This window comes from Electrophorus electricus, chromosome 7, assembly GCF_041902795.1.
Source record: "Electrophorus electricus isolate QZ-2024a chromosome 7, ASM4190279v1, whole genome shotgun sequence".
In the NCBI taxonomy this organism is placed as follows: Eukaryota; Metazoa; Chordata; class Actinopteri; order Gymnotiformes; family Gymnotidae; genus Electrophorus; species Electrophorus electricus.
In genome coordinates this window covers 1,387,748-1,407,500 of record NC_137503.1, presented here as the reverse complement: position 1 = coordinate 1,407,500, position 19,753 = coordinate 1,387,748, and the positions used below count along the sequence as shown (strand labels likewise).

The 19,753-nt window shown below is 43.0% G+C and overlaps 3 protein-coding genes across 6 annotated transcripts in view; 1 reads left to right on the top strand and 2 right to left on the bottom strand.

Annotated features, from left to right (window-relative positions):
- The window catches only part of rad54l (RAD54 like), a 9,433-nt gene extending 8,721 nt beyond the window's left edge, over nt 1–712 (top strand). For both annotated transcript variants that reach the window (XM_027024932.3, XM_027024931.3), the window contains exon 18: nt 158–712. In XM_027024932.3, the coding sequence (XP_026880733.2) occupies nt 158–359 (202 nt within the window). In that variant the 3' untranslated portion in view covers nt 360–712. The remainder of the gene's footprint in view (nt 1–157) is intronic.
- A 70-nt stretch (nt 713–782) lies between these two features.
- Nucleotides 783–4,825, bottom strand: lrrc41 (leucine rich repeat containing 41). Of its 3 annotated transcripts, XM_027024928.3 has the most exons (10): nt 4,285–4,825; nt 4,055–4,141; nt 3,886–3,956; nt 3,097–3,766; nt 2,497–2,724; nt 2,233–2,382; nt 2,031–2,129; nt 1,820–1,948; nt 1,662–1,734; nt 783–1,568 (listed from the first exon to the last, which is right to left on the bottom strand). In XM_027024928.3, exons 1-10 carry the CDS (start codon nt 4,388–4,390, stop codon nt 1,349–1,351), a joined length of 1,833 nt encoding a protein of 610 aa, XP_026880729.2. In that variant the 5' UTR covers nt 4,391–4,825; the 3' UTR covers nt 783–1,348. The 3 variants fall into 3 exon arrangements, with proteins under 3 accessions (XP_026880729.2, XP_081574428.1, XP_081574429.1); XM_081718302.1 differs by having other exon boundaries at nt 2,233–2,724; XM_081718303.1 differs by having other exon boundaries at nt 2,233–2,724; nt 4,251–4,374.
- A 145-nt stretch (nt 4,826–4,970) lies between these two features.
- On the bottom strand, nt 4,971–7,057 carry uqcrh (ubiquinol-cytochrome c reductase hinge protein). The gene is made up of 4 exons (XM_027024930.3): nt 6,904–7,057; nt 6,216–6,251; nt 5,916–6,077; nt 4,971–5,154 (listed from the first exon to the last, which is right to left on the bottom strand). Exons 1-4 carry the CDS (start codon nt 6,946–6,948, stop codon nt 5,122–5,124), a joined length of 276 nt encoding a protein of 91 aa, XP_026880731.2. The 5' UTR covers nt 6,949–7,057; the 3' UTR covers nt 4,971–5,121.
- Between the last annotated feature and the right edge of the window lie 12,696 nt (nt 7,058–19,753).

Here is a 19,753-nt window from a genome sequence, read left to right as displayed (position 1 = left end):
TGTTTCTTAAAAACGAATGAATAAATTAAATCGTAGTCTCGTAACCATGACGATCATTTGAGTTGCTCTGTCCTGCTGCACGGTCCTTCTCATCGTCCGTCCCCAGCGTTGAGGACATTGTCAAACCGAGGGTCCCTTTTTCTCTCCCGCTGCGCAGGTTCCGTTGCCGGCGGTGCGTGAACGGCCGTCAGGTGCGTCCGCCTGCTGTGGACGCGGACTGCACCAGCGACCTGTCCTGTTGGCACCACTGTGTGGACAAGCGAGGCGTGAGGGACGCTGTCCTCCAGGCCTCCTGGGACGTTGCGGTCTCCTTTGTCTTCCACCAGCGCTCGCACGAGGACCAGAGGGGACTCGTCTGAATGCTGGGTGGTGTGGGTGTAGGTACCAGAGTGAGGATGGAGGGGCGTAAGGTCAGCTCAGAACACCCAGCAGAGCCGAGTGGGCGGAGTCCGAGTCTGGATTTGTTATGGGTGTAACTTTTATTTATCAAAAGTACTTATTCTGCAGTTTATTTGTGTAAATATATGTAAATTAATCTTGATTAAAAGTTATATTCAAACATGCTGTATTTTACTACCTATTTTTTCCAATCCATTTTACATTTTAATAATGAGCTTGTGTTAAGTGTTACTCAGCTTTCATTTTCCACAGTGCTCTCCCCTTTTACACCACCAGGGGGCAGGCTGGGCAATCCCAGACTGCTCTGACCTTATTCCTGGAATTATTCACTGCTAATGAGTTTGTTTTTCCCCCCAAACGCTGAAAAATAAATATGCAAAACCTTTTCAATTTTAAGATATTTTATTATTTCAAAGACGTGATAATGCATGTTTATTCATTTTTGCATAACTTATAAAAGTTAAATAAAAAATGTATCTGAATTAAGATTATTTTAATACAGAGGCTACTATAAAGCACATAGGAGACTGATCTCAGCATCAGCAGCACTTTTTTAAACACTAATGGAAAACACCAGCTGTCCTTTTTGTGTTGCGTGAAAATTTCAAAAGTGCATCAGCAGAAACGGTCCCCAAATTACCACCTGGCCTTCCATCTCCTTTCAAGTCGTTTTTATCAATCCCAGGATTTCTTACGCCACCCGATATCAGTTTTGTTTCTGGGCCCACCCATGCTGCAGGAAAAGCCTCCGTGATTGGCTGTCCCCAGTGCCACTCAGCCTTGCTGAGTGAAGGGGGGGTGAGGGGAGGGAGGTTTGTGTTGTTCCACAGTGAGCCCAAACACTGACAATAAACTAGCTACTACACACCTGTACCTACAAGCCTGTAGGTAAAGAGGACAGCGTCAGGTGCTCAATAGGGTGGGTGGTGTTGACGTAGTGTGTCGCTCCTCACATCACGCTCACGTGGTCCGCCATAGTGGACCTGGAGTCCCAGCCGTCAGTCAGAACATTACAGCAGGGCAGGAGCTTTCCTAGTGCTTGACCTTTCAACTCAGGGTCACGATCAAGAGGGTTAAAGCGCAGGTCCAGCGTGAGTCGCTGGGTGGGGCGGTACACGTCCATCCTCCGACTGAACTCCAACAGGTCAGCGGGTAGAATAAAGTTTGAGCTGTGGAGAAGATACAGGAACCGAGGCCGAACTTTCACCGATATGAACACCACACCCAAAGACTAAAGAGCTGGATTAGAACAGCAATACTACCTCAGGTCTAATTTAGTTATTTTGCTGGTACATTCTCCTAAAAACAGATCTGCTATCTCGATGACACTTGTTGCTGTTGAGGAAAAAAGAAGGTTTCAGTTCTTAAGGCACATGTCTGCATGGGGCTGTGGAGAACTCTGTTGTGATGTAAATCTCACCCAGCCGGTTCTGACACAGCGAGAGAGCGCGGAGAGAAGACAACCCCTTCACTGCCGCCACAAGCAGCGCTAGGAAGGCCTTCTTCTCTGCACATTTTTCAAGCAGTCTGCAGTCTTTCAAGGACAGCTCTGAAATCAGGAACACAGTCAAACTGCAGAGAAAATTAAAAAGGGAAACAAAGATAGCGACAATAGCAAAATTTTGTATTACCCTGCAGACTGGAATTCTCTAGAAGATGAATGATTTCTTGGTGGCAGTCTGCCAAGCTCATGTCTTCCAAAGTTAGGCATTTCAAGAGAGGATTGAACTCTAGAAAAGGAAAAAAAATAGTTTTAAAGATGTTACACGGAAGATCCCTAATCCTGCCCTCCGAGGTACTGCGGGTCCTGTTTTTTTTCCCCTGGTATGTTACCTGGCAGCATCTGCAGCAGCACTCGGGCATGACGTACTCCCGTGACGTGAAGCGTGCTCAGCATTGGAACGTGTTGAAGCACAGCTGGAAAGCTCTCCACCATCATCTGGCTCTCAGATGATTTCAATGACAGCTTTTCAAGAGACAGTTCTGCAATAAAAAAAAAAAAAAACGAAGCCCAAAACAGATATGAAATTGAACCGACGCCAAGCAGCGTACGTACCAGACTCTTCGGTAAAAGCACAGTGAATGAAGAAACGTTACTGGTGCTGAACTGTAGGCTGTGGTTCCATGCAGAGCAGCTGGTGTCCTGTGGCGGGTTGATTTCCAGAGACAGGCTGTACAGCGCGGGACAGGTGTTCAGCACCCTGGCCAAGAGACCCCGCTCACATACATTCCCAATGCTCAGGTCTCTGAGGCAGCAGTGGGGCCTCAGAAACAGCTTTCTGAGGGACTCCAGCAGGTCCGCCACCTCGTTCTCCCACAGCGGCTCTGAAAACACAACGGCACATTTGTTTTTCAGCACGAACATGGCAAGAGGACATAATAGTATACACAGATGTCTGAACAGAAAAATCCAGCACAATATGAATAAACAATATTTCTTGCAATATCTTCAAACAAACAGACTGGTGAGCACTTACTGTGACATAATAAAAGCCTGGCATTGGCTGTTTTTACAGAGCACCCATTGAGAACATTTAAGATTACTCAAGATGTTCACAGCACACAGTAACAACAGCTAGTGTTCTATGGTTAACACATGATAGACTGGGCATCTAAACAGACAAAATACATGCATATAATAAAAAAAAAAGACTAAAACAAACAAACAAACAAATTCCAGATGATTTTCCTGCTTACGGCTGCAGTAGAGATGACAGGAGTGCAGGCCTGTGCAGTCAGGTAGCAGGTAGGACACTGTGCTCAAGGTATGAACTTCCACATCCAGACACTGCACCTGGCCCTCGGGACATCTCCCAGGAACGCTGCAGGAGGGAGAGAATTCGCTGCCCATCTCCTCATCCGCGAGCAGGCACAACCGGGAACGCTTGGCTGCAGCAGGTCCTTCCCGCGCCCAGAGAGCTTCATCCCGACAGCTTCCCGCCGGTGCTGAACGGATCCGGTGGCGGCCTCTACACCTGGCGGTAATCCAGCTCAAGATGGCGCGATCGGGAGCTCTCTTGAGTACAACCTCCGTCACGGCCCCGTGGTCAATCAGACGGTGCAGCACGAACAGCACGTCTGTGCGTCCACGCTTGAGCAGAGTCCTGGCGTCCAGCAGCCGGACGCACCTCACGCTCTTCTCCAGGACGTGCAGCACGGGTCGCAGCTCCTCGGAAGCCAGGCGTGCGCAGACGTCTCGGGCTGTCGTCTGGAGAGAGAGCACCCGCACGTACTGGGCCGACACGGACAGAAGGGCGTAAGCGCTGACCTTCGGTAGCGGGTCCTGCGCTAGGGTCGGTCTCAGCAGGACGGTGTGGAAAAAGCTCTCCATGCATTTCTGCTTCCAGTCTGCTTCAGGCGGCATAAACTGAAAGAGTGAATTTGGAGTTCTGTTAGTTCGCAGGATGTCACCGTACACCTCCACCGGCAGGGCTGGGGTGTCGTTTACTGAAAACACAGAACAAGGGAACAGAACTCATACGAAACCTTCAGTTTGCAGCGCCATGTACGATTCAGCTCCCTCCACTTTGCTGCCCAAGCAGATGACACAGAGATTCCTGAAACAGTGACAGGTCTGAATGGGTTGAAGGTGTTTCTACGGACGTCTGGAACAAGATGACCGGCAGAGGTCTGTAACTGTTTAACTCGTGTTCACCTTTCAGATGAGCAGCCTGTTCGATCCTGTCCAGGTAGAACATGTTCAAATGAGGCATCAGGTCTTTGAGGAGTGAAGCCGGCAAGTCTACAAGACAATGTGAAAACGTTAAAACAATAAAACCTCTAAATATAAACAGCATCTGTTTGCGAAATCGGGTAAAGTTGCCAAATGTTTTGCGTTGAGAAAAACCCACATTACACCCATCGTGCATGGTCGTGCGAGTTTACCGCGAGCTCGTTCCTCCAGCACATCCATGTGACGCGCAACCTTCTGCATGCACAGCTGCACGAGTGTGGAGGTGTCGGATGAGGCCATGCGTCCAAACACAAACATCCTTATAAACACACAGTTGGCGCTGGTTCAGATCGACCCCACATCTGCCCCCCGGGCTGCAGGTAGCCCTGTGAAGACAGGCACCCTCGCACACTTTGGCTAGCCAGAACTTCCGCAAGGTCTATCGGCCTTCAAAATAAAAGCCTCGAAGCGTGCTACAAATTGTCATCCGTGTAACTGAGAGAACTAACATAAAAAAGCTTAAAGATTTATATTGTTTAGCAAATTAAAAAAAAAATCACTTTGATATTTAATCACATAATTTATCTTCTGTGTAAAACCAGCTATACTGTGTGCAATTATGTCAGTACACAGGAACCACAGGAAACTGAAATCAGTGACTCAGTAAACAGGGCATTTCCTCAGACTTGGAAAACATTTTTTTATGGAAAAATTGCCCTCAAATTACATAGTAGAATACTATTAATTTTCCATGGTTTTTTTTGTATTTATTATGGTATTTGTGCTATAAAGTAACTTTTGTGTTTTATATTCATTTGTGATTTAAGTTTGATAGGAACTCTGACAGGCACTATATGATTAAATTATTATAAGAATGCCAACAAGATATCAACATTGATACAGATTATACATTTTATTTTAGAAATGTACACATTACAACAGTTCAACATAAACACACTGGTGCTGGGCATGGAAGGGTGGCTTTGACGTCACACTGTGGACACTGGGGGGCATCTAGAAGCACAGAGGTCATGATGACGTCTTGGACCTCATTTGATCGAGTGAAAGACCTGGTGCGCCACCTAGAATCGGGGAAAAAAGTTTCTCTGATTTCACAATGCTCAACAATTCCTCTCTCATAACTACCTCCAATGGCTAGCCCTGCCCCACAGCTAGCAGCCTCGACTTTCACGCATCGCATTTAGATTTCTGGTATAAAGTAAAAGCCTCAGTCTCGTAACCATGACGATCATTTCGGTTGCTCTATACTTCTGCTCAGTCCGTTCTCATCGTCTGTCTCCCCCAGTGTTACATTCACGGCATTTAGCCGGCGCTTTTATCCAAAGCCACTTAAAAATTGTGACTGAACACAACTTGAGTAATTGAGGGTTAAGGGTCTTGCTCAGGGGCCCAACAGTGGCAGTGGTGGGACTTGAACTGGCAACCTTCTGCTTACTAGTCAAATACCTTGGATCCACCCAATAAGAGTATAACAGCCATCGGTAGTGTCAATCATCTAATTTCCTGCCAGAGTTACACCGTTGAGGAGAGTAGCAAACACAGCCACATACCAACATACAGAAAGAACAGATTCAGAGTTTAGGGCCTCGTCTACTTTTTCTCAGTCTTTCTACAGTCTTTGATTTGCTAGGATTACCTCCCACCCCACTAAAGGAAAACCAAAAAAGCAGAAATCAGAATTCCACACTGGAAAAGGCAATTCACAACCACGACCACCTTAAGAACGACTTTGGATGAGTTCTACAGATGCACAACCTGCCAGCCAGTAAAATACTCCCGTGACATTCTCATAGCCCGCCTGAAGTTGGGCTCCCGTACTCACACAGTGGTCTCGTGCATGCAGGAAGTCGAAGAGCTCCTCAGTACAGTCCTCTGTGGTCGCCGACCGTGAGCCCACTCGGGTTTCACAAATCTCCAGCTTCTCCCGTGCGTGGACACAGTGCTCAGTCTGCTCACATTTCTGCCGAATTGTCTCTAAGGGGTCCTAGGTGGACATACAGGAGCAGTTTTTTTTTTTAATTTTTTATCACAATCGCACAAGTGAAATATTTTGAAAGAAATTTACAACAGCAAGTGACGAGTGAGCTGCATCTTATGCTGAGGTTCTAAATAGCAAACATACCACCAGTTCCTCTTCCTCATCCTCTTCCTCTTCCTCCTATATGGAACAATCCAATATGGATGAGACAGAATTAAAAATAGAATCTTTACAGTTCCTCTACAAAACGTAAAGGTCCCATCAATGACCTTCCAGCTTCTATGTACAAAAATCATGCTTCACTTTTTTTTTGCATTAGATATTTTTGTTATTCAACTTATGAGAAAGGAGGATCTGAAACACAGTGATGCACTATACAGAGAAAGGCGCGTTTTAATCACAATTGAAAGTAAGTTACGCATAGTTGCGAAATGCGTGGTGTAGAAAAGATGTTCGCTGTGCTTTGGTTTCGGACCAAGAGCCCAGACAGGCAACGTCTATCCAGAGGGGTAAGGTTACTCTACAGCAGCCCATCTGAAGTAACGCACTACGACTAGCTAACGATAGAGCAAATGTTAGACTAAAACAAACTGGCTATTAGTTAGCTAACGATAGTTCACTGGATGAACTAAAGGATTACGATAGATTACAGGATTATGATTGCTTTGATTGATTGATTACAGGGTTATGATATATTACAGGGTTATGTTTAGCGTTACCAGCCATAGCTAACAAAAGCTACAGTACCGCACCCGACAGCGTTACTGGCTACGTAAGTTTAGGAAAAGCTGCCGTGATTTTTCTTGTCATTAAAGTTTTTATGAGTACGAACCTCCTGCGGATCACCGTTTGAGATCACTTTCTCCTCGAACACCATGGTTTTAGGTGAGATGTCCTACAGCTTATTACCAGAAGGACGACGGCCAGTGGAGGACAAACGTGTGAACGTTCACTTCCGGTCGCTTTCAGCGAGCGAGTTCAAAATAAAAGTCCGAATTAAAACGGATTGTTTTGTTAATAGAGTACGCGTTCGGGATGAAAAATACATACAATACGGACGTGTACGTGTGAATATATACAGTAGGAATGTGGAATTAAATGTGTGCTTGCTATCAGAAGGACGACGGCCAGTGAAGGACAAAATGTGTGCAATGTGAGTTCATTTCCGGTCGTTTTCGGCGAGCGAGTTCAAAATAACAGTCCGAATTAAAACGGATTGTTTTGTTAAGAGTACACGCTCAGGATAAAATACATTTTAAATATGATAATAATGTGTAAGTGTGAGTATGTACAGTAAGTATGTGGAATTAAATTGTAGTTTGTGTCCTACTGACCAAGCACTATATTTAATAGGAACTACATAGTAAACATAAATTGGACAGGTTTGATTCACAAATGAATAGTCACAACAAAGCAATTGACAGTGAATGGGTTAGATAAAGGTTCACATAAAATACTTTAAAAACTGTATTTATGATTCTGAGGAAGAGCATTTATTAGTGACAACACCAAATGATGTGCTGAATTTCAGACAAGGTGTGTTGTGAGTTTGCAGCAACGTAGACTGGCTCTGTAACACCTCACAGCAGAAGGATAAAAAATTAATCTAAATGATAAATGGATAATAAATAACTAGAAATAACAAGAACTTGATTATATACAGTACAGAAAGTACTCTGACCCATTTACTAGATTCATACTTTATTGTTTTGAGGATATGATTTTGAATGAATATAGTTGCCATTTTAACCCATTCAGCTACAATTAATCCCCTGTAATAATGAAAACATGTTTTTAGAGAATTTTGATATCTATCAACTCATTAAGATTGTTGCGAAATAGAATAAAAGTTACATTAAACAATTTATTAGTTAATGTAAACGCAAAACAAATTAAATACTGAAATATTACCAAACAAAATAAAAGAGGAAAATACATGAAAATATGAATGATTAAAATACAAACAGATACAGTTAATTTATGCAGGTTCTTTTGATTAGACAGCTGTAGAGTCAAGATAGGCAGCAAGTCTACAACTGTCATCTTTATTTTCAAATAAAATAATCAGTTTGATCTTTAGCTGCCGGAAGTATTGGCACATCTAGTCTGAAATGTTCAAGGCACTGACATATTGAATCGATGGGACCATAGTAGTTTGATAAAAGAGTCAAACAAATCAAAGGATCTTCTGCAAAGCTGTGGTAAGACATTTGATGGTCCTGGAAGATTTGGCCAAAGGGAAACATATATAAACTGAATGGAAGTGAACAGATGTTTTTCCAGAATACATTTAAGAAATGGTTCCCAAGGTTCAGCTGATGAAGAAGTGCCTCAGAACAAGGTGGGATATGGTCACCATGGAAGCAGAGCAGGTACCATGGCAACCCCTTCATGGAATGTACCACCAACAGATAGTAGAGGTGGATGACATAAGTCAATCTTAGAAATGTGACCTCCTACTGGAAGAGTGAGACAGGAGAACCAGTATTCACGTTTACTACCACAAGACTCTGCTACAGTTCACAGACCAGCCAAACACCTAGAAGATGACCACCTGGAGACATTACACAACCTCAGGTTGCTATGGAGACCAGCACCCCAGACCTCAGCATCACCTGATGTCAGTGTTCAGGTGAGGGGATGTCACAAGTGATGCGTGAAGAAGCAGATGCCCAGTAAGATGGCAGGGGGTAAAAGCTGACCCTAGCTGACCATCGAATGAATTTAACTAGCAACAGTAACTAAAACAAATATTGCCAGCTAGCAAGTTTCGCTGACTCAATTTTCTTTTTGATAGTCAGTAAAAATGAGAGGAATTTGAACTGCTTCAAGCAAATCAAATTATGAACCATGAAGAAGAGAGGACGGAATCACAGTGAGAATACATTGACCATTGTAGGGAACAAAGGTCTTCTTTTTTAGTGTTTTAAGATATGTTTTGTGGAAGTGAACATTGCCAAATACTTAGCAAACGAGAAGGGCTAGTTTATTCTGATTATAATTTAGTTTGCCAGTCAATTGTGGAGAAAAAACTTCAGATGTTGGTAAAACATGGTTTGACAAGTCCAAGACACATCTAATAGGAAACAAATGAGATTTTGGGTGTCTCAAACATATTGGTAGAAATGAGCTCTGGTGTGCTGAAGACAGCAGAGAAGCAAAATGATTGTTCTGCCTCCTGTTGGGGGTGTGTCACTAAAAGCACAAGTAGCATCATTTCAGTCACCACTTCCATGCTTCATTTTTTAAATATGTCTCTGTATTCCTGAAGCGTCTTCACTGCAATGCAAACATACAGTTTTATACTAGACGCAGTAACATGCCATAGTATGTTGCAGCTAGTTTGTGACACTTGCTATTTGACACAGGATGAGACTCACCACTATAATCTGGATGTACAAAGATACAAGGAAAATTATTCCTGCAGTCACAACTAGAGTGGGAATGAGTCTTATGGTAGCTTAGTCCCATGGGAACAATAGTGAAGTATCCATTAACAACTTGTTAGTGATTGTTATGTCACCTCATCACCTACATCTGTATGACTATATACAAACAGTGTAGCTATGTGACATCACTAATGAAAAAGAAACGTAAATCAATAAAAATACAAAGTCAGTGTTGCCATAAAAGTGGGTGGTGGTGTGGCCAAAGAATACTTGGCCGACTATTTAAAAAAACCCAAGCAACTTTCTAGTGGTAATTGTGTTTATTCTAAACAGCTTCATATATTATATTAATAGAAAAAAGAAACATCATCTTAGTTTATACCTTTTATGAAGTTTGCATTAATGCTACTGAGTAAAAATATAGCCTAGGCTAGCTATTTTCTGTTTTGATTATGGGCTTTGGTTGTATATTATAACTAGAATACTTGTACTGTTTCTATATAGTAACAGCTGATTTGCCATGTGCAGCTATAGACCCAACCTGTATTTTTTCACATGCTGCAAACATTACCACTGCAGTGTGAGCGCCACACAGGGCTGATGTAAAAGGCCACACTGATTAATCAACAGGTCATCCAGGTAGATAACGCATCATTCTCTTGTGAGCACATGCAGGGTTTGTTCACAAATGTGGCTGGGGCATTAAATATTCCGAATGGCATCACTGGGAAGTGCAATATTCCATGTTTCAGGGTGAATGCCTTAGCCTCCTTGGCCTGCAGTGCAAGAGCCACCTGCCAGTAGATAGTGCGTAGGACCAACTTGAGTCTGCTAGTCTGTTGAGTGTATCATCAGTGTGTGGGAGTGGATAGGAACCTGGCTTGGTCACTGCACCGAGCCACCAGTAATTGATGCAGAAACACCAGCTTTATTCTTATCAACAAGACTAGTGTTGCCCACGGGCAATTACACATCTCTATAAATCTTATCTCTTGCTCTGAGATGTCTTTCTTGGCAAGGGGCAGCCTGAAGTGGGGGTGGATCAATGTGATGCTATACTTAGTAAAGTCCTCCTGTCTTGCGGTGAATGTGTTTCGAGTCTCTACCACCCACGCTTTGTTAGCCTTTGTCTGCTCTGCTGTCCCATCTCCTCACAGGCTTGGATGGCTCACTTATGTTCACTCCACTCTCGAGGTTCTATGCTGATTTCTTTGTTTGACCTTTCTCCCTTAGCACTATTTGTTCAGCTCCTCTAAGGAAGGCGGCTTCACCCTCTGAAACCCGTGGTGGTTGAGGTCATGCACTCCTTTCCACTCCTGTGAGTTTACTCAGGGCCCTCAGTACTGTGAGTTTACCCAGGGCCCTCACTCCTGTGAGTTTACCCAGGGCCCTCAGTACTGTGAGTTTACCCAGGGCCCTCACTCCTGTGGGTTTACCCAGGGCCCTCACTCCTGTGAGTTTACCCAGGGCCCTCAGTACTGTGAGTTTACCCAGGGCCCTCACTCCTGTGAGTTTACCCAGGGCCCTCACTCCTGTGAGTTTACCCAGGGTCCTCAGTACTGTGAGTTTACCCAGGGCCCTCACTCCTGTGAGTTTACCCAGGGCCCTCACTCCTGTGAGTTTACCCAGGGCCCTCAGTACTGTGAGTTTACCCAGGGCCCTCAGTACTGTGAGTTCAGCTCCTCTGAGTGGTGGCTGCACTCGCTGAGAATGGAGGTGATGCTAGTAGCCTCTTGGCTGTAGTTCTGCTTGCCCCCTCTCTTTGGATACAGTTACAAATTCTTTCATTTCTACACTCTCCTCATCAATGAATCTTCTGTGCCCTCTCTCCTCTAGACCTGCTAAGTCCTCCCCACCTGCCCCTGGCTAACAGAAACTATTCACTGCCACAGGAGACAACTAAGGACTGCAGAGAGGCGTTGGAAGAAATCTCAACTATATTCAGACCTCAGTCTCACCTTTGCAAGTTCTCAGTGGAAGTAACATCTGTAAAGTCATCCTACTACAGACAGAAATTCGAATCATCATCATCTGATCAATGCAAGCGCTTCACTATTTTTTCTTCTCTCCTTAATCCTCCCCCTCCTTCCTCATCTCTTACTCTGGAGGATTTTATCACCTTCTTTGAGGAGAAGGTTGCAGCAATCCGCCAGTCCTTTTCCTCTGTTCCTACTCCTCCAACCAACGTGCATTCCCCAACATCCAACTCTCTGACTTCTTTTTCTCCTCTCTCCTTATATGAAACTCCTGACTTCCACCAATCTGACTACATGTCTGCTGGATCCAATTCCTTCCACTCTGTTCCAGACAATCACAAGAGATCTGCTTCCTTTCATCTCTGTCATCATCAACAACTCCTTATCTTCTGGATATGTGCCAACTGCATTCAAATTTTGATTCTCCTAGACCTTTCAGCAGCCTTTAACATAGTGATCCACAACATTCTCTCTGTTCTCTCCAGGCTTTGTGTGACTGGCTCTGCTTGGAGATGGTTTCAGTCCTATCTGGAAGTATGGTCCTATCAGGTGACATGGAGAGGATCCACATCCAAACCATGTAGACTCTCCACTGGTGTTCCACGGGGCTCAGTATTGGACCCCCTTCTCTTCTCTTTGTATACTCGTTCTCTTGGTGATGTAATATCTTCTCATGGGTTCTCCTACCACTGCTATGCTGATGACACTCAATTATTTATTTCTTTTCCACCCTCTGACACGCAGGTCTCCAGACGTATCTCAGCATGCTTGAGTGACATTGCGTCATGGATGACAGCCCACCACTTGAAGCTTAACCCCAGTAAAACTGAGCTTCTGTTCATCCCAGGTACACCCAACCCATACCATAACCTCACAGTTTCCTTTGAGAACTCCCTGGTATCACCATCTGAAGCTGACTGTAGCCTGGGCAGAACTTTGGCAACCAGTTGTTGTTCTCAACTCATGTTTCAAATCTAACCCGGTCTTGCAGATTTCTCCTTTTCACATACAAAGGATTTGGCCCTTTCTCTCACAGGAAGCTGCCCAGATGCTTGTGCAGTCTCTTGTAATCTCAAAGCTAGACTACTGCAACCTGCTACTTGCTGGCCTTCCTCTAAGAGCCATCAAACCTCTACAACCTGTCCAGAATGCAGCAGCACGACTGGTTTAAAATCTTCCAAAGTTCACGTTACACCACTGCTGCACTCCCTTCACTGGTTCCCTGTAGCTGCATGCATCAGATTTAAAACCTTGATGCTTGCCTACAAGGCCAAAAATGGACCAGCCCCTTTATACATGAGGTCAATAGCCAAAGCCCGATCCGTACCTTGAGTACTTCGAACCTCAACTACAGGTCAGCTTGAAATACCTTGCTTCAGGTCTCATGGATGACAAGCATCGAGACTATTTTCTGTCCTGGCTCCAAGATGGTGGAATGAACTCCCACTTGCTGTCCGGACAGCAGAGTCCCTTGCAGTCTTCAAATGCAGACTGAAGACCCATCTATTCATGGAATATTTAAATGACCACTGACCCTGCTCCCATATTGACTGACTAAATTAGTACTTATTGTAGGGTATTGTTTATGTTGTAACAAACTCTAGCACTTATTGTTTATTGTACTTATGATTGTTTAAGATCGATCTTATGTATTTTCTTATTCTAGGTATCAGCATTCATCCCTGTATTCTACAGTATTGTAGTTCATTGGTATGTTGGACTCTAACCTACTATACTGTACTTGGATATATTCTGTGAGTAAATGACAAAGCACTTTTGTAAGAACCTCTGCTAAATGCTGTAAATGTAAATGCATTGCTGCTGCAGACTTCTACTACAGCCAGTTGGCCTACTATTGGCTTGTGGATGATGGTTTAGTTTCTTCTGGGCCTCTGGCATGGTTTTCATATTTCTTCTTCTCCCTCAGCTTAGCAGGGCACAGCTCTGTATTGCAGTTTCACTCCCCTAGACTGTTCTTGGCTTGTTCTGATGGTCCAGGACTGTCTAAGTGCCCATGGCAGTGTGCATGGTGCCACAGCTGTATGTGTCTGTTCAGTAGGGTTTTGAGTGCACCCACTGAGCTCAGAACAGGCTTGCCAAACCAGAGTGCCTTTTTCCGCTGCTACCAATCCAATCATCTTGCTCTTTCCCTGTCGTCTTTCTTGCAGTTGCCTCACTATCAGCGGTGCGTGTCTGTCAGGACATTGGCGTGCTGTCTTCAGGGCAGTAAGGCTGCTGTGATCTTATATGTATTTGTAGTGCTTTTCCCTTCAAGGACAGGCACAGCTACCTTGCCATCTTCTCCGCCAATCAGCCTTGAGGACTTGCTACTGGTTGTGGTCGAGAGTAGAATTGCTCAGACTCACTTACCTCGGCATCTGGGGATGCGCGTTCTCCTCTCCACTAGGGATGTGTGGAGAGCCCACTGTTTGTTACTGTGTGTGTATTGGTGGGAAAAATTATTTGTATTTGCATTCAAATATAAGGGCATCCATGTTGGCGAATGGGGTAAGGTTGGGGAGCAGCAAAGGAGTGGTCAACAATACCCCATACCTATGGAGATAGCGGACAACACAGCTGGCAGTGGAGCCAACTTCAGATCTTGCTGTCCGCAAAAAAGAGAGCAACCTCACATCCTATGCAAACATCTCAGTACTTCTGAAGTGCTTTATGCAATTTGAAACACTCACACAAAAAGTAGACCTATGCATACACTGCCAACAACACAGGCTAAGTAACACGGCTAACAGCCGAACACTAGCCCAGTCGTCTTCTGGTAAAACAAACTCCCACTGCGTCTGCATCTTCCAAGATGAAATAGTGGCACAGCAACTTTGCTAGAACAGCTATGAATAGCACTCTTATTTCTTCCATGTGATATCTGCAAGCATGTGACATACAGGCTGACTGAGTGGTGAGCACAGTGTGTAGGTGACCTAGTAACTACACGGTCAGAGCTAATATACGCTGATCTTCTAATCCAGATAAAACAATCTCATCTTCACATGTTGCAGGTTCAATAGGAAAATAAAAAACTGTAATAATAAACTGTTATGAGGAAAAACAGCCATATGACATGCTTTTCATTCCTTAAAAAGATTTGAATGAATAAATATTCATAAAACCCCATCATCTATATCTCTTCTCCAGGCCACTGAGTGTTTGGCCAGGTAGCACTGCCAGGGTGCGTGCAGGTGTAGCGTTCTCTGAGCCATTCCTGAAGCCCAGCGAGGCTCTCTCCAGTCAGGTATGCCTGGCACTATTAACTGGTGCCATCAGGGTGGTGGAGGGTGGAGCACGTGTGGTCCTCTGCCTCACGTCCTCTTCAACACACGCCAGTGAGGTCCCCGATGTGCTGCTGCAGGTACTTTGATTTCTGCAGCCACGTCTCACTTCTGACACCAGTGTGCCATTTGTGAAGGAACACTTGGAACACAATATGTAGTCCTTGCTCTGTGCTGCTCTTTATTGAGGTTTTCAGTCTTTACAAAGGCAACTAGCACCCAGAAAACCAAAGATTATTTTAGCTGCATTCTAAAACAGAGAGGTGGGTAGTGAACATCATTACTAAGCTCAAAAATATCACAATAAATATCACAGTTAATGCTAAAATGTTGGCTAAAGATTACAAGAACTACAAAGCATGTCACACAACTAAGACAATTATGAACTAGACAAATAGGTCATTTACATTAATTACACGATGAGACGCTGCCGTGCACCATCTGAAACATCTCATCCCTGCTCCACTTGGTCTTGCTTACTCACTAACCTTCAGTCTGGTGTTGCTGCAGGTGTCTGCTGGTCTGTCCACACTAGCCTGTAGTATAACATGTGACCAGTGCTAAATTGTCCATTTTAATATCAGCAAATGATACTAATGTTAGCCGTACACAATTCCACTGTTATTTTAAAGCTAGCGCATCGTTGTAGTAATGCCGGTTAATTTGGCTCAGACAAAATGCTCACTATGCAGACACAGAACGTCCTGCACACTAATCACTGAGCACCTTCTGCTAAATCAAGAGAAATAAAATTCTACACAAATTATACATGAGTGAAAGAGAGATTTTATCATTTAAAAGGTCATAAATATTTGCTAATTTAGAAAACGAAACTAAACTAACTAAACTGTTACTTGAAATATAGATTTGAAACTGTTACAGTATTTGGTTTAAACAAACTAACAAACCTGTGCTTTGGTGATGATTAGAATTAGATAAAGGCGACAGGCTCTAGTGAAATAAAATAAATTAGTTAGCTATATTTGCCACCCCTTTTATGGGGACCATCCTAATACAATTTCAGCTAACATTTGTAGTGATTATTACAATATTTTTTGGATTGAACTGTTATTGAACGTGATTCATCAAATTATTACATTTATTTAATTCAAGTGATTTTGTTACCAGCAAGCATGAGATCATTCATACTGACATCCACATAGACCATGCAACATGTAAACGGGACCATGGTGATAAAAATATTCCAAGATTAAGGTATTTTGTTCATAATTAATATTCAATTAATCAGTGGTGTGCCATTGAGTTTTACACATGCAGCCTCTTTTAAAAAACTGAACCAAACATATTGGTTTTGAATAATTTTAGACCAATCTCTAAACTAACTTTTAGACCAATCTCTAAACTAACTTTTAGACTAATCTCTAAACTAACTTTTAGACCAATCTAACTTTTCTTTCTAAAGTCTTTGAGAAGGACGTTGGCCCTCAATTTCCTTCATTATTAAGACAGCAAAATATTATGGAGACATTCCAATCAGGTTTTAGATCACACCATAGTACTGAGTCTGCCCTACATAAAGTATTCTATGATTTAATCATGCCTGTTTACTCTAGAAATTGTGCAGTTTTAGTTCTCCAAGATTTTAGTGCTGCCTTCGATACTGCTAATGATATTATTTATTGAATTGCCTGAAGTGTGTTACTGGCGTCCATGGTGGCATGCTCAGGAGGCTTTCTTCCCACATGGAAGCAGAACATTTTATATTTTATATTGCTTGATCTGAGTGCAGCATTTGACACCATAGATCACAACATTTTACTAGATTTTACTCTAAAATGTTGTTGGGATTAGTGGAACAGGCCTTTCCTGGTCTAAATCTACCACAGGGGGCAGGGCCTTTTCCTATAAAACTCCAACAATGTAGAATAACATTCTATAAATGATTGAGACACTGACATAGTCTCAATATTTAAGGCTAGGCTGAAAACCTATCTGTACAGTCAGGCATTTTATTAACTACTTCCCATGTTAGGTAAAGGTGCAGATCTGGGGGTCCGTGGGCACTGAGAGTTATTGTAAATCAGGATGTGATGATGCTGTCACCTCACCTCTCAAGTTTGTTGGCTGATGTCCCAGGGTGCCTCATGCCTGTGGTTCCTACTGGCTCTTTCCTTTTAGCTGTGCTGCCATAGCTACATCTGCTGGAGCCCAGCTTTGCACATTATAGTTCCCTAATTTACACACCCTCCTACCTGGACATGCATAATAATCTATTCTCTATTCTCATCACCTATGTGTGATGTTATGATGTTACTGAGCCCTCAACCTGTCTCAGCTGCCATGGCTCCTCCCACCTCCCCCTGATCTCCCCTTCTGTACCCCACAGCACCTCCACCCCAGCCAACTGCTTCTCCATTGCCCTTGATTGACGTTCTTTTGTGGAATGGGTTTCGGACATGTGCACACCACCGGGACAAGACTCGGACTTCCAGAAAACCGGACTAGACATTAATTGCTTATTTTTTCATTTTATTATTAATATTATTATTTCTCTTAAAAATGTTACTATTTTATTACTACTGTTGTAACCTTTGTTGGCCAGAAGAGGATGGGCCTCCCTTTTGAGTTCTGGTTCCTCTCCAGGTTTCTTCCTCGTGTTCTAGGGAGGTTTTCCTCGCCGCTGTCGCCCTTGTCTTGCTCGTTGGGGGCGTGGCCTTAGACATTTGTAAACATGCTTTGTGACAACATCTGTTGTAAAAAGCACTTTATAAATACATTTGATTTGATTTAATATGTTTCATGATTCTTCATTTCACTAATTGAAAGTGCCTGTGTGACAAGCACAGTCAGTTATAGCTTTTGATTCAACCTCGCAATCACCTAAAGGCACCATATTTTTAAATATTATCAGATAACTTATACATTTACTGTAAAGAAAAAGATTTGGTGAAATATTCATAATATTAATGTAAAGTGAACTTTTAGAACTGACAGAACTCCTGGAAAAACCGTCTGAAGAATACAGTAGGCAACATTACAGTCCCTTGTTCACATTAGCAGGGAGAGGCTTCCATGCAAACTATGCCACAGCTTGGCTAATCGATCTTTTTCTAATTTACTCTTAACCCCAGGCGGTTATTGTAGTCTTTCATTAGTCTACACAAATGATCGTGTAGGTTTCAGAGTCACAGATGTTTTTCTCCAAGTCTGACCAGAAAGAACATTTTGTTCTATTACTTATATGATGCCATTAGGCTAATGAAATTATTGCCCCCTTAATCAAACTCCTTTTATGTTGAGTATGTGTGTTATTAGTTGGCCATGCTGTGTTGAGGAGGGTGGGTTCCCCTCTGAACCATTGTTCATCTCAAAGTTTCATTCTTTTGCTCTCTGGCAGTTATTCCTTGTCACTGTTGCCTTGGATTGCTTGTTGTTCAGGTTCTGGATTCCCTGTTTTTATATATATAAAAAAGAAGCTTTCTGACAGAACATATTAAATGAAGTGATACACAAAGCAATTTGAATTTGAGTTTGGGAAAGATATGGGGTACTTAACTGTGGAGATGGCCACTTGAGAATTGTCATGAGGCATGCAGTCTTGGGGACCAATAGGAGTGCATTCTTATCGCTATTGCTTATGAGCAGCAGCTGTGGTTGATCATGTCAAAGCTTCTTAAATGCTTGGCATTGGCTGCTCTGAACTGAGTAGCTGGTGAAAGTTGCAGAAAAGGAAGACAAAGTCTAATCTTGAATTGGGCAAAGTTATGCTAAGGTTGTGTTGGTGCCTTAATGTGGCAAGGGGAAACACAAACAGAGTGATGGTTAGAAAATATTTGAGTTGCTTCTGGAGAAATCAGAAACTGCTGCTAACTTGACAGGCTGAAAAATAAGTATTGCTCATTCATGTTGGGGGCTTCAGTGAGAACAGTTCATCAGAACTGCTAAAACTGGGGCTTAGAGATACTTAAGGTGAAAAAACCCCCAATGTGGTAAAAGACTTTATTTGCACCTAAATCTACAAAATAAAGCCTGTTAGGTGAAGGATGTTCCAACACCAAACCTTATTTTAGAGTCTGTGGTAGTTGGCTAAAGAGTAACTTTCTTACAATTTAAAATATTTTCCACTGTCGGCACCTGAAAAATACAGGAATGTCAAAACCACCTGTGAATCAGCAAAACTGTGCAAACAAATGATGTACAAGGTTGGTTTTAAATGTTAATTCAGCATCAAAATGTCATATAACACCTGAACCTTTTCTGCCTCTCATCCTTGCCTGAGAATTCTTAATGGCTGGGTGTTAAAATCATTCATAAAGACATGCCTGTCATACTCCACCATAAACTTTCATTTGTCGTCTGCGTTTGTTGGTTTTATCTTAACTTGTTGGGATTTAACAATTTCAGACTGACTTTCTAGTAACCCATTTTCTGTTTTTATAGCATAATGGTGATGGCATTAATTTGTGTGGGGGATTTTCCCTGCAATATCTACATTTTAGGTCCTCCATGCAAACACACATTCCACAAGATCACTGAGTTTGCTAATCTGGGGTGCCATCCAATCCTTCTTACAACTGATGTGAAGGGTTTAGTTAGTGTCTGTATAAATGTGATTTTGCGATTCATTCATGACACAACTTGAGTCTTGCATAGGCTGGTAAACGTTAATGAAGCCAGGAACCTTTTACCTGCCACCATACCAATGCCACATCAGTCAAGAATGAAGTGGCTGGTGATGTAATACCTGGGGAAACATGACTCCTAAAAACACGTTGGGCTGGATGGGGATCATTTGCCTGTGAGGCATACTTCAACCACGGGATTGCAGGGGTTGAAAATGATTTAATGGACATAACGGTCAAGGCGAGCAGCTTCAGTGCTCTCTAGGATCTCCCTCCTGAACAATAAGTGGACATTTCTCAATCTTCACACTTATGGAATGTGTGGCCATCTTTCTTGAAATTGAAGACTTCACATTTGACAGTCCTATACCACTGGTAAAACTCCTCATGCTGTCACGGTCATAGAATTCCAGAGTAGGTTATGGTCTGACGTATTTCTGGTTTTCCAGA